The sequence below is a fragment of the Sprattus sprattus genome (genome assembly GCF_963457725.1).
Source record: "Sprattus sprattus genome assembly, chromosome: 2".
Taxonomy (NCBI): Eukaryota; Metazoa; Chordata; class Actinopteri; order Clupeiformes; family Clupeidae; genus Sprattus; species Sprattus sprattus.
The window spans coordinates 25,255,562-25,271,308 of NC_137921.1; the positions used below are offsets into that span (position 1 = coordinate 25,255,562).

Here is a 15,747-nt window from a genome sequence, read left to right on the forward strand (position 1 = left end):
GTCAATTTGAGTCTACTTGAAACAACTGAGGGTAAAAACAATCTACTCAAGTATTCCATTTGTCAGATGTGACATTGTTTTGTCTATAGGGTCTATATATAAGAAGTATATATAGTAGGTAAGAAGTCTATATGTAAGATCATCTTTTGGTAACTGTCCTGATCATACCTTTGTTGGCATCACCTCTTAGAAATGGAAGATGTCAGATTTGGCCTGCTCTCACTTTTTGTGGATTTCTGTAGAAAATCAAAAAGAGATCAGTAAAACAAACTATGTATAAGTAATTTGGATAGAAGGATCAATGTCTCGTTAGTAAAGGCAACTCACAGTGACCAGTATGTATTTCAAAACTTCATCTCTGACCTAATTGAACCCAAATGAGTAGAAGAAAATGTCACTGCAGAAGTGTTTTGTGAAGATCTCCAATTTTATTAGAATACTTGTAATAAAAGGCTAAATAAAAGATAATTGTACTCACCCTTTTCTCACCAAGAACTCCTGTTACTAAAATGAAGAAGCCCTGCAAATGCAAAGACATATACGTACATACATACACATAATACCATTAAAAATCCACCACAAGCATGGCTTAATGGAGGTATTAACGGCTTAATGGAGGTATTCATGAAAGAAAATTAAACATACCTGCAGCGAGTTGACAATAGTGAAAGCATAGTGAAGTAATTTTCCGAAGGTAGCATCTTCCATGAAGAACATCAAGAATCCAAGGAGCCATGTCCCACCAAAGACAGGGGTCAGAAACACTATTGCTTTGAGGATGCTTTTCAAAGTTTCCTTGTCGTCTGCCTTGCCTTCTGAAACCTTGGGCCTCAGAAGGGTCATGATTACCACCACCATTGAGAACAAGTTCATTATTGTGATGACACCCACTGGGAAGAGGAAAGCGTGGAGTGAGCCTTTCATTGTGCCCTCATACTTCAGCCAGCATGTTTTATCATCATAGTAATCGCTCTCTGACCACTTGCTGTAGTACAGATATGAGATGCCAACTGTCGCTGCGGGGCAGACATACCCAATGGTGAAGGATAGTATCATGTAGACTTTTTTCCTGAGTGGACTGAAGACAAAGATTAGCTGGTGGAGAAGCATTAAGCTCAAGCAGAGCATCCAGAAGAACATGGCGACGAAGAAGAAGTGTTTCGCCAACACCATGACAAAGCAACAGAGCTCTCCAAGTTCCAATGGAAACACTGAGGCTAAGAAGCTGCAGTCCGCCAGCAGTAGACACAAGGCGATGTTGACCAGGGATGTGTGACGGAAATGTGAGAGGTTGGACTTGACTATGGCAGTCCAAACTAGCCACTCAATGAACAGAAAGACGAGGAGGGAGCAGATGGATATGCCAAGTCCAATGTAAGTGATCATATCCAAAGGGAGCGAATCAACAGGTTCCTTGGAGAAGAGTGATGAGAAGGAGGTCAAGTGGCTGCATTCACAGATAATGTTGTCTATTTCCTTCCTCGCCACACAACCCTGTTCTGACCACCGACTGGCATTGGTCTCCCAGAAAACACAATGAATTTTGTCAGCAGTTGCTGAGGTGTTGTCGAAAGGAAACGCTAGGGTGATGTTTGCCGTGTGATCAGAGGCATTTTCAAGAGTGGCCGAAACCACAATGCTTGCGCTTTGGGTGTTTTCTATATTATTTGGGAGTAGATTGGCCAGGTTCTTCAATGCCACTACTTTAGACTGGTGTGCCGTAGTTGACAATGCCATTTGCACACCCATGATCGTTCTGTTACAGTTGTCATCATTTCGGCAGACTTGTAATTCAATGTTTGAAGAATTGTGCCCTTCACTTATGTTTACTTTTATGTTCGTCACCAGCTCCTCAACTGCTTTCAGGTAGTTCTTAGACAGGTTCTCTGAGGTGCTTGTGTCATCACTCCATGGTGTGGACAGTAAATTGCTAGCAGAATCTATAAAGTCCTAAAAGAGAATAACATACATCTATTTGTTTCCCCACAATATCATGAAACAACAGCACATTTTATAAAATTGTGTACTAATTACAATAGCAATATTGTTAGAGAGGACATGATTAAAGAACAGGAAAAATATTTCCTGAAATAGCCCTGGCTGGAGGACCTTTTTCCTTTATACCACTATCACCAGTTTCGTATCAGCAAATCAGTTTTGAGCCATTCAGCTAAACAACAGGTAATCAGTCCATCCCTTTGCCTTGCAAAACCAGACAGCTGGTGGTTACTTCGATTTTTTGCTAAATGACGTTACTCTATTTGACCTAGTCTGGATGGGCTTACAAACACATTCTGAATTCTCACATTCATCATTGTGTCATCCTGTAATGTGACTGTAGAAGAGGCATCTGCCATTCCATCCAGGATTCCTATGGTGGCCTGGATATCACCAAGGGTCAAGTTGGAGCCGGCAGAACTGCTATTTTTCAGGCCAGAAAATATTTGTATAGCAACCTCAGGGGTGGCATTAAGTCCAAGTTTGAAGTTCTGAAATGGCACACACACACACACACACACACACACACACACACACACACACACACACACACACACACATACAGAGAGTAGGTGGCCAGAGAGTTTTGCTTGTCATTTGTTAGTGATATAAATAGGCATTGGAAAGGCCAAGTGTTGTACTGAAGAGCTGAATAACTGAGGTCATAGACTTACCTCTACAGAAGAACTCAACTGGTTTATTGCCTCCGACACACAGTAGTTCTTTTCAGACTGCCACTGACCTTCTTCATTACAGGTTCGACTTATGTTGCCCGTCCTTCCGGGCGGGCAGAACACAATGGCAGTCGAACCAGCCTTGGTCTTTGGCCAAGTTTGTTCGGCTTCACAAGATTTTTCTCCACCTTGATGTAAATTTAACATGTTGTTGGTAAGATGTATGATATACATGCACAGAAATGCAGAGCAAAGCTGGCTATGATAGCTATGGCAGAAGTATTGTTGTATCACTTACCAGAGAGGACTGGGATGCTTAAGTTTTGCGTTATTTCCTGATGTTGGCTGTTGTTGAATTTACATGTAGCTATATTTGGCGGTGTATTTTTACAAACATTGCTTATATTGTAAACATAGCAAAAATGTTCCTGACATTCCTTCGACATTCCTTGATCTGAAAAAAGAAACATGCCAAAGACCAAAGAACAATTGGCTAGTTCTTTCTGGATTTCTGTCCAAAATCTGTCTAGTATTGAGTTAGAACGCTCTGACTGGCAACTACAAAACGGCTTTATAAATGTAATCCTATTTTGTTCCTACTAAACATTTTGACTAAAAAATGGGGAAAAAGGGACCAGGTTAAAAAATACCACGGATGTCCTTTAATGCTTCAACCTCCTCATGAATTAACGTAGAGAGAGGTGGTGCACAGCAGAAGTGGTTGTTCAGACCATCATCCTGCTCTCCTGTTTGATAGCACATCATAGTACACCAATCAATCAGTATAATCCGTTCTGCATGGCATTAATTGTGATTTGAGTGGGTTGGGTGGCCATAGATTTACTACCAGGTGTGGTAAGGGCAATAACCATGTTCAGGACATCCTTGGATAATGTAAATACTACAGTGCAATTGCTGCGTTCTGACCAAGTACTTAAACAATTTCACTTTCAACACTGACACTGTACATGAGGCAGAGGTACCGACTACGCCATGCTCTGCGACACGCATGGGTGAGGAAACACATAGAGCAGTGTCAAATTAGTATAGAAGATTTTCAGTCACTTTTGGCATTATTGGGATAAGTGGTCAGATTACATCACATCTCTTACCTTCTTTGACCATAGGCACTGTCTGACTGTTGTAGAACAGGGTGACGGTGTAGTTCACAGGACTGGTAGGAAGTAAAATTATACACTTGACAGTCACATCGACCGGTATGGCTTTATTTGTGCAGTCTGCCGTCTGTGGTTTACTTATCATTGTGATTTCCTCCGGAAGCAAGTCAATGCTGACATTTCCAGAGGCCGTGTATGATATTGAACCATCAGTAAACTTGCATGTATATAAACCTATATAAAAAGGAAAACAAAGAAATCGTTAGGCCTATGTGCTTCAAAGAGTTTAAAGAGCATATGTAAACAGTGTTATGGTAAAGACCATGTTAGTCAAACCAGAGATCCAAACCAATCAAGACAATTTGACACTTGCATAAACTCTGACAATAAATTAAAAAGTCTGCCAAGGCGTGGATATTGGATATAGGCGTTGTGACATATTCTTCTCTGAAAGGGAACATTTGCATTTACAAACCAAGACTGCCCAAGTCAGATTTATCTGTCTGGCAAAAAATATCATGTTCCCTTTATTGGAAGAGGTAGTCGAATTTGTCCGACTTAAATGAAATGATCAGTCAGCAGTAAATTAATGTCATCCTTGATGTAAATACACAATTATGACATTTCTTCTTATTTCTATTCACATGTTGTAGGCCATTAGAGAAGGCATAAAAAGAAATGCCGTGACACACCACCGCATTTTCCATAACGGAATGCAGAAAGAGATTGCATTCTAGTCGGTCCAGGTGTTGAAATCCATCAAAATAAACATAGCTCACTACCTTCAATATCATATGCATTCTCCATTCAAGAGGGCTACTGGTCTCTTGCATTTAACGTATCAGGTTCCCTGTCCCATATTATCAGTATATCTAAATATACATCTGGAAGTGAGATATACGGGCTATATTGATATCTGCAAAAAGAACGTTAACTTGTCATAAAATCTAAGCCAAATACTTTTTTTACAGGCTCAAAATGACATACACTGATTATCAGTATAACTGTCAGTTCAACTGTGGGGTGATGTGTAATTAATTGTATTGTATTGAACAATGGAAGGAGCACTATGTTTATTCCTTGTAAAAGTTCTCCTGGAGAACACTTACCCACTGCAATATTGCCATTTTACATTGTATTCTCATCTGACACGTTCAGTTTAACGGTAGCTCAACAATGCTATTAATTACATTTAAACCTTGCACTAATTCACTTTGGCCTGGCTCTGCCCACTTTGTGCCCTGCCAACACCGTTACGCTCTCTCTGAAACCTGTCCTTTTTTGTGTAACAGTGTGCATTTTGCTGCCATTACTGCCAGCAGTTTTTTACCGTCAACCTATAGTCTGTTAGCTGCTTTACTGTTTACTATTGGCAGTAGTGGAGGAAGAGGCAAATGAGACTGGGTAATCAAAATTATTAGATCGTCATAGGGACCACTAAGTCAACTGTGAAATTAGATTGTATTTCATATAGCCCTTTCATTGACCTATTTATGTCTTTAATCAAGTTCAGGGACTTGGGGTTAGGACTCCATTGGCCTTAGTTTGAATGATGGGCAAATTATTTTTAAAATTATTTAAACATAATTTAATAGTTCATGAGTGAGACACTTTGCTCGTTGTCCAAATTTGCTTTTGTATGTCTAAACTCCAGACCAAAAAAGAAACAAAGGACTTTGGTATTCTTGTATTTCTTAAGACCAAAACCAGTCTTGAGAATAGTACCCCTAGTTTAAATGTTCTAACAAGTCTTGATTGATAGTTAGGCTAAAACACTAGAGCTGCAGAACAAAATTTTAACGGAGTTGAGGAGAATGCCACTATGCCACACAAATGTAAAGGATCCATGATTGGTTGGCTGATGCCAGGGACATGAACATACCATCCCAAAGATTTGTGGTCTGGAGCAGTGTAAGGTATGTGAAATTTGAACACCAAGACCCGACTATCACTTGGGACCCATTCCCAATGGATGCTGGTTGCGTGTTCCCTTGTTTTGTGATAAACCAGCTGCATGAGCTTAAGGTGTCATCGATGGAGCAGCTCAGTTCCTGTTTCGATTTGTAGGGTACTTTCCCTGAAGGAGAGCCCATCTCAACCAGTCCTAAGAGAGGGTGACACTCACTAATCACATAACAGTAACATATCTTATAATTATAATGATGTTTTACACAATAGAGTTACTGTCAACATGTATTGCTGAGATGTTTTGGGAGTGTGTGACACTTCACAGTTCTTCATAAACATGGACCAAACCCATTTCATTCATATAATTACTTTGCATACTCATGCAAAAAACAGTAGACTGACTACTAAATAGTTTGGTTAACAAATTGTAAAGCTAAGAGATATCAGAGAGGCTTATTTAAAATATGCTAAAGTAATATGTAATTAAGATTTAAGACAATAATTTGTTCAGAACACATGAATCTCATTACCCATCTTTACCAGTTATAGCCAGTAGTAAAATGCTGTGGATTCCTGACATGGTTTCAATGCATGCATTAGGTGTGAGGGATACAGGGGGAGAGAGGGCCCTTACCGGTTATTTCCACAGTAATGCTGGCCTGCAGACTGCTCTTCAGCCCCTCGATTAGTTTAGCGAGTTTGGCAGTTGTAAATACTCCGGCGAGTTTCACTTCAAACTCAGCATTGGCCCCATTAGAGCTAGTTAGAAAAATAATCTAGGGTTTTAACACCTGCGATGACAAGCTACAGCAGTTGGTTAAAACAATCAAATATTTGTAGTACCTTAACACTAGACCATTTAAAATTAGAAACTGAAAGTGCTAATGTGTGTAAGTGTGGGGGTGAAGATGATATGTCAGTGATGCTCTATCATCACACTTTCATTTTTTTTGTATACTATAATGGCAACAGGTTCCTAGAGAAATATGAAGGAGATATAGGATTGAGGACCTCAAGGGTGAATCAGGTCAACAATCACAAGTTGTTACCTGACTGTGGTGAGCTTCTCAAATCCGCTCATGTTGTTAAAACATGATGCCAACTAAAATAAGCAAAAACAAAAACTCATTGTCCCAAATTAAAACAAAGAATTAGTTTGACAAATACACACACACACACACACACACACACACACACACACACACACACACACACACACACACACACACACACACACACACACACACACACACACACACACACACACACACACACACACACACACACACACACACACACACACATATATATATATAGGAACTGGGTACATACTGAGGTATTTAAGAAGGCTGCATTCCACTGTGTATTTTTCTGGTTAACCATAGCTACCACCAGTTGAACTGTAAAATTAAGAGGAAAATCCAAAAATGACTAAAATATGCTTATTGACAGATTTGTTTATTTTAAGATTCTGGGACCCAGATGAAAACTCACTTGACACTTTGGGAATACACAGAGGTATGTAGTGAGAAATATTTGCCACACACTTTGGGTTGTTGCAGCAGTTTGAGTGATCATCACACACAGTGTTACTCCAAATGTGCTCAGACCCACACGTGCATGTTGTCTCCTCTCCAATAGTCCGACAATCTACACATAACACAGGTTGGACTGAGATGAATGTTTATCTGTGCATCTATCAATATCCTTACACTGTATTTTTAAAGTTATCTTCATTAATATTTTTAATTGTATATCCACTGATCATGAGAGGGGTTCTAATAAAAGGCTTTGAAGGTGTATGGGTTGGGGTATTTTAGGCAAACATAAAGAAGATATTCACATGTTATTATGTATTTTCAGATTATTATTATTTTCTCCTTTTTCTCAGAAGGGAACATGCTGGTTCAATCTGCATAAATGTTGTAATCTGTTAATCACAGTTTGCATTGTGATTGCTGCTGTTCTTCTGTTTAATTCTGTTCTGTAGGATCCATTCATAAATTAGATCACATTATCTTGACTGTTTCCAGTGGAGATAAATGGACATGTGGTGTTGTGTTGCACAGGGTTCCTAAATGAAATTGAAAAGGTGGAGCTTTCTCCTAAAATCTCATCATGACATGCTTAAACTATTTTGTTACCAAAATGGTACGTAAACACCTTACCTGCCACTAACACAGCGTCTTGAATAGTTCCGATTGGGTGGCCTTCGAATTGTAAAGGTAGCTTCTTCAACTCTGTTAGGTTTACACTTATAGAAGAATTACCCTCAATCATGAACTCTCCAGTGAAACTGGACGACCCTGGAACATAATATAAAATATCATGCTGGAGCCAGAAGCTGACAGCAGCATATACATATTTGCACGTCATTGGGACAAATAATGTCATCTCTTTAACATAGGGACATCTAAATGGGAAAATGTTAAATTTGAGGATTAAATGCAGATGTGATCTGGCCGGCCACTCACCCATGACTTCATTCTGCGTTAAAAGAAAACAAGCTCTGTTTAGTTCATTTAGAAAAGTTATGTTAAAGAATAATTCTAGTTTTATTCTTAAGTGTTTTAAGAATAAAACTAGTTCAGACAGGAAACTCTCAGAATTAGTAAATAAGATTTTATTAATGTAAGTACAAGGTAGTATGTTTGGTCATGGCGCCCTAGATCTGCTCAAGCTGCTGCTGCAAGATAAAGCTGAAAACTGCAACTGCTGCATAAAATACAATTTACACTGTAAATTGCTGCCACAATAAATAAGACAAGCAGGAATTAACGAAAATCCCCCTTTAACTATAAGCAGATCTAGACAGGTGGAGCTGGGGAGGAGGAGGGAGCAAATAAGCGGCGTCATAGCTCAAGAGCTGGGTGAATCTGGCCTGGAGACCGGAGAATTTAAACTAGCGCGGGCGTATGGGAGCAAAGTGACTAATTAGGGGCGTTTCTCCCGTTTCCTGTATGAACTTGGTCATATGTACCACATAGCTGTGCTTAATATGACTGCCACATAAATTGAAAGAAGGAGCAATAATTAAGTGAGAAAATAAGATATTTTGCATTCCTATAAAAGGTGTTTTATTTTCAATGACTTCAGAGACTAAACATTTTTTGTATATCTTCTCCTTAGTGAAGATTTATGAAATTAATTTGTGGAACTGGTGGTTTTATACTGCTAGGGTGTGAAGCAGTACCTTTGAGATTTGTGCAGTGAATGTGAAGATGAGTGTGACATTACAACATGTGTGTTCTTGTGCTAAATTAGAGCATTATGTGGAAAACCCAAGCAAGAATATAATGTTCATTGTATAACTATTTAAAATACGCATACAAATATGTGTAGGATGATTAGTTGAAAGCAAGAATATATTTGCAGACAATACTAAATGTAAAACAAACGTAGAACGCTACATATAGTTTCAAAATAATACATCAAAACATTGCTTCAAGCAGTTATCACTGACGTTGAATACAAAGTGAACTGCCCAAGTAGCAAAAGGTTAAATTATTTGAGTGCTTTGACACGTGAAACAATTGAATTTTGTCAATGTTACATTTGGATTTAAGGAAAAAACGAGTGTTCCTCCTGCCTCAGGGGGGCGTAGGGCCTTTGCAAGTCAAAGCAATGGAAAACTGCACAAGGGAGATGTGAGAAAAATGGATCTGGAGCCAAGTGTAGTGAGGTTGTTGTGACAGTAGGGCATGGCAGGTGGCAGGGTTGGCGTTGCAGTGTGGTTAAATGAATGGTGGTATTGTAATGTTAAAAGATATATAGATGAAATGCATGTTGAAGAAGTATTGCTGTTTTGCAACCGGCAACCACAGGTAGGTGGGGTTGGGGTTTGAGTGGACAGGTCTCAGTTTTAAAGTGATGTGTAAATACTGATGTGTGTAGTGTGTGGTTGAATAAATCGTATTATCTCCCTCTGGAACGAAATACTGTTTTCTGATTGGCTAATGGGGTGTACATTAAGTTCGTATAGATGGACACCTTGGACGTAGTCCCAGTAGAAACGTTAAATCGCCGTTCCATATCAATGCTCTTGAATGGTTACCATTGACAACCAACGTAACGTTTATTTTCTGACAGCTAGGATAATTTGAACCAAGATGGCGGTGTGTTGGGACAAGTTAGTGGGCAATGTTTTATGTCAATTAAGCTATCTACACGACTTTTTATATGTCTAAATTGACTCGGTTAGTTGTTTATGTTCTACACGAATGTTGCAGAATATTGTAATTCTTAACTGAAAGTCTCGAATATTATTTGTAGGCGGCTGTTAGCGCTTAGAAAAAAAAACCATTGAAACAGATGGTGGCTCACACGGCTAACTAGCTGGCTCGATTGTGAGCCTTCGACCAAAATTACTAAACTTGACCTCCCTGTTGCTCTGTCCAACTTCACCATCAACGGAAACGTGGAGTTCAACTGTAAATAGTAAAACCTTATGAACAATACCTGCTGTATCCGTGTATCCGTCTTTACAGAGGTGAGCTCATGAGTGTCACTTTGCAGCAACGCCCGGGGAAACTAAAGGTCCAGTTCCACGCACTACTTTCTCACTACTTTCTCTAACGGGAGCACTAGGCTTCAAATCAAGAATTCATCAGGTTATTATGCATATTAAATTTCCTAAAGATAAAGGAAATTCTAAATAATAATAATAATAAAAACATTTTTGGATGTTGTAAACGGGAGATAAGCGGGATAACGGCCTCCGAGCTGTCCAGTTATACGAAGTTAATGGACTTCTGCGGAGCAACACCACTCCGCTCTGCGTCGTGGTGTTCTTTGCCCCGCAGCGTCCATTAACTTCGTATAACTGGACAGCTCGTCGGCCGTTATCCCTTACATAAATGCAGGTAAGGTGCCTCCCAGAGGCCAACCTGCCATAACAATTTCATAATGTTTGGCAAAATGGTTTTCAAGGTATTGACATTTGTCAGTTGCATTGCCCCCGTGAACGAAATTTCACAAAATTGAGTGTGCATCCAAAGAATGAGGTAGTGCTGCAGAATAACAAGATTTGAGCCTTTAAATGTCCTACTCCACAAATTATTCATAATGAGCTACGGCCATGAGGCCAACTTCCCATAAAAAATATGCCATTTATGTCCAAACAGTGGTCGAGCTATTGCCCCAAAAGTGCTTTGAGCCAACCTTACTTCAGGGGGCGCTAGCATGAAGGTACATGCCCACCTTGGGACACAAACCGTATCAGCCATGTGGGACTACAACCAAGTTTACTGTGGATTGGTGAAGTCTAAGGGCCTGATTTACTAACAGGATTGCGCCCATTTCTGGCGTAAAATAGCGGTCCTAAACATAAAACGGTATTTACTAAGGGGGCGCATTTGAGTAGAGTCGCATATTAACGCTTTGAGGGTGTGTACCTGCCAACAGGTGGGATGGCACGGAGACGTGGGTGGTAACGTAGGCGTGAAGCGCACTTTAATGGGAGGAGTGCGCCTATTGATGTATTGCGTGGTATTTACTGAACTGCCTGGCAAGCGCACGTCTCTGATTTGCGCGCCAATTCTCCGCCTCATAAAAGCACGTCTTAACCAGGAAGCGCATTTCCATTGAGTCTGAAAACGTTGACATGGCAGCAGTGATAAGAGCAAGGCGAAGAAAGAAGACAGAGACAGCGCACAGAAATAATTTTTTCAACTCGTATAACACATTTTCAGTTAAGCGAACCACAAATCATTAGACGGTACAGGTTAACCAGCCACGCAATACTTCAATTACTGAACCAGATCAGAGACGACATAGAACCCTCCAACCGGAGATCACATTCCATTCAATCAGTTGGTAAACTCTGGACAACATTGCAAATATTGGCATCAGATCATTTCAAACAGTTATAGCATCAGCAGTTGGTATATCTCAGCCTTCACTCAGCCAAATATTCACACAGGTACTCGACGCATTAATTGCTACGGCGCACTGGTCAATACATTTCCCCACTGCCCTAGCTGAAATTAGAGACATCAAACAGGACTTTTTTTGAAATCGCAAACTTTTCGAACGTAATATGAACCATTGATTGCACCCACGTCCATATACAGCCGCGGAAAAAATTAAGAGACCACTTCAAAATTATCAGTTTCTCTGGTTTTACTATTTATTGGTATGTGTTAAAGTAAAATGTACATTTTAGTTCTATTCTATAACCTACTGGCAACATTCCTACCAAATTTCAAATAAAAATATTGTCATTTAGATCATTTATTTGCAGAAAAATGACAATTGGTCAAAATAGCAAAAAAGATGCAGTGTCTTCAGATCTCGAATAATGCAAAGAAAACAAGCTCATATTCATTTTTAAACTACACAATACTAATGCTTTAACTTAGGAAGAGTTCAGAAATCAATATTTGGTGGAATAACCTTGATTTAAAATCACAACTTTCATGTGTCTTGGCATGCTCTCCACCAGTCTTTCACATTGCCGTTGGGTGACTTTATGCTACTCCTGGCGCAAGAATTCAAGCAGCTCGGCTTCTTTTCATGGCTTGTGACCATCCATCTTCCTCTTGATCACATTTCAGAGTTTTTTTTATGGGATTCAGGTCTCGAAATTGGGCTGGCCATGACAGGGTCCTGATCTGGTGATACTCCATCCACACCTTTACTGGCCTGGCTGTGTGGCATGGAGCATTGCCCTGCTGGAAAAAACACTTCTCAGAGTTAGGGAACATTGTCAGAGCAAAAGGAAGCAAGTTTTTCTTACGGGACAACGTTGTACTTTGCCTGGCTGAGGTTTGTAAAAGACCATAAGGATTGAACCAAAGCGGACTGGAAGGTCTCCTAGTTCGTCTTCTCTGATGAGTCCAATTTTCAGCTTTGCCCAACACATGGTCGTCTGATGGTTAGAGGGAGACCTGGAGAGGCCTACAAGCCAAAGAGTCTTGCACCTACTGTGAAATTGGACTCATCAGAGAAGACGAACTAGGAGACCCTCCAGTCGGCTTTGGTTCAATCCTTATGGTCTTTTACAAACCTCAGCCAGGCAAAGTACAACGTTGTCCCGGAAGAAAAACTTGCTTCCTTTTGCTCTGACAATGTTCCCCAACTCTGAGAAGTGTTTTTTCCAGCAGGGCAATGCTCCATGCCACACAGCCAGGCCAGTAAAGGTGTGGATGGAGTATCACCAGATCAGGACCCTGTCATGGCCAGCCCAATTTCGAGACCTGAATCCCATAAAAAAAACTCTGAAATGTGATCAAGAGGAAGATGGATGGTCACAAGCCATGACAAGAAGCCGAGCTGCTTGAATTCTTGCGCCAGGAGTAGCATAAAGTCACCCAACGGCAATGTGAAAGACTGGTGGAGAGCATGCCAAGACACATGAAAGTTGTGATTTTAAATCAAGGTTATTCCACCAAATATTGATTTCTGAACTCTTCCTAAGTTAAAGCATTAGTATTGTGTAGTTTAAAAATGAATATGAGCTTGTTTTCTTTGCATTATTCGAGATCTGAAGACACTGCATCTTTTTTGCTATTTTGACCAATTGTCATTTTTCTGCAAATAAATGATCTAAATGACAATATTTTTATTTGAAATTTGGTAGGAATGTTGCCAGTAGGTTATAGAATAAAACTAAAATGTACATTTTACTTTAACACATACCAATAAATAGTAAAACCAGAGAAACTGATAATTTTGAAGTGGTCTCTTAATTTTTTCCGCGGCTGTATATTGTAGTGAACCCATGTCCCTTGTAGAAATTATTAATCTCGCCATGTACACACATCTATATTGTTATAATAGACAGTTTATGCATTAATGCCACCAATAGCATATTCTTTATAATCGTGTTCTTTTAAACATCTCGCTGTAGGTGATGGCGGGCAGAACAACAATATAGCAGCGCACACATTGAATCAGGCTCAGTGATTGAGCAAACGTGAACCAATAGGCCTATATCTATCTCCACTTCGCAAAAACACCGTGCGTTAATGTGCGACCGCAGTTTAAGCAGCGGTAAATGTTAGTAAATCAGGCCCTATATAGGGCGGAGTAAACACAGTTTGCCCAGCGCAGATCTGGTTTGATAAATACCACGGAAAATGCGCAAAAACACCGTGCGTTAATGTGTGAACGCAGATTAAGCAGCGGTCGCATGTTAGTAAATCAGGCCCTAAGTATATTATGTTTGTGAAAGTTTTTTTCTGTTTCTTTTTCCCCTCTCGGATCTTTGGTCAAGGATTGGAGGGGTACAGTAGCAGTCATTGTAAGACAACTACATTGTAGATAACTGTGTCTGATCTGGTCAGAGTCAACTGCCTTTCTGGTGCTTGTGCCTGCATGCCACTCAATGAAAATGTCATGTGCTTCTTACCCTTGCATGAAGTAAGAACAAGCAGAAAATAAAGATGCAACAGGAAGCCTCTGAAGTCCTGCTGGACAGAACAGATTAACACTAGTAGATGACAAATTCACTTATGCCCCACCATATATTTTGTTTGTCCTTTAAACACTCAGAAAAGGTGACAACATAGATGCTGATGAAATATAGGATCCCCTTCGGGGCATTGTTTTTAAGCTGTATGAACACATACGATGAGCTTGAAGCCTTGACAGTACACACAACCCTAACAGAAGAGTTCCTAATGGTTACTAAATCTGGTTGGAGGCTTAAATCTGCTGCCTTATTTGAGCTTGACCTATTAAAGCTATAAACTTGCCAAAAGAATGTCATGGATAAGAGTCCGATGCTGTTACAGTGTGCAACTAAATTATCAATGTACAACTGAGCCAACAAACTGTCTGTCGATTTGTCTGTCTAGGGCTCTGATCTGGCACATCTTTTTTTCAGAGTAAAAATTATTTTGAAGTTAATCAGGTTTCACACTCATAAAACACAATGGCATATTTGGATATACTTCCTATACAACCTTATGTGCATTCAATGTCAGAATTATCACATAATGTCACATAATGCCACTGGGTGTTTATGAGGACATCATATCTCATCATAAAATGCTCTGTCAAGTCAAGACTGTGACATGGGTCTGGGGTACAGGCACCTAAAGACAGATAATTTAAATTAGACTAAATGCCACTTACCTCATTATCTGTCTTTTCTGTGAGTATGGCCAGACAGGTACTCCGTGAGCACTGAGGTGCTGGTTATGGTCAGGGGTGACAACACGCTGTCAGTGAAGATCTAAGAAAAGGTGTAGCAGATAGCCTGTCCTGAAAAGAAAATATTAACCACAACTTTCAGTGGCGTTTGCATGGAGCCAGCGCAGCTTCTTTGGCCAGTCACTTTCCATTTACTTTCCATCACATTTGGATAAACAAATATGCTTGTCAGGGTTTGTCAGCCACCCTCTGTGTTATGTAAGGAAATACTTTGTGTATGATGTGTGCATCTTTTGTCGGGTCCTGGATGTATTTTGGATGCAACAAAGTGTTATAGTGAGTGTAACAAACTACAACAATGGGCAATACAAGTATTGCCACAATATACACCTGGAAGGATAGACAGTATAATTTACACTTAATACAGTAATGCCACAGGTCATAAAGATAGGATCAATATGCTGTGGTTGAAACTTGAAGCTGTATAACATGTTCTCATGATATCATAAAACCTTTATTTGTTATGCAGTACTCCTTGCTTACTGATGTGGTTACCTACATACGTAGTTGTTTGCTTCCTACCACAGCATGTAAATTCAGTCCACCAATGCCGTAATCAAAATGAGAGAATGATCTTAACATCCCTGCAACTGATTTGCCTAAACAAAACTAGACTGTTCAAACATCGCGTCCAAGAAAAAATACCATTTTAAAGAACTCGTTTTTATGTGCCAATGCCATTTTTGTACATAATGACAGTTGCTTAAGTACAACACCTGTGGCATTAAATTATACATTTAAGTTTTCACTTAGCACTTCTATCCATCACAACTTCCAGTACATTACATTGCAGGTATAGATTTTTACCAGTGTGGTCGTGGGGTATTTAACCTTGTTCTTTTTAGCACCACTAAACCTCCACTAGTGCAGACATTGCACCTGATATGTCTGAC

General features: G+C 39.8%; 1 protein-coding gene across 1 annotated transcript; it reads right to left on the bottom strand.

The window, feature by feature from the left end:
- Positions 1–179: 179 nt before the first annotated feature.
- On the bottom strand, positions 180–6,779 carry adgrf3b (adhesion G protein-coupled receptor F3b; the record flags this gene model as incomplete). Its single annotated transcript, XM_080859402.1, has 10 exons — positions 180–236; positions 328–363; positions 479–520; positions 646–1,950; positions 2,307–2,489; positions 2,673–2,860; positions 3,785–4,024; positions 5,673–5,894; positions 6,333–6,457; positions 6,748–6,779. The coding sequence occupies 10 exons, from the start codon at positions 6,777–6,779 to the stop codon at positions 180–182; spliced, it is 2,430 nt and encodes an 809-aa protein (XP_080715528.1).
- Between the last annotated feature and the right edge of the window lie 8,968 nt (positions 6,780–15,747).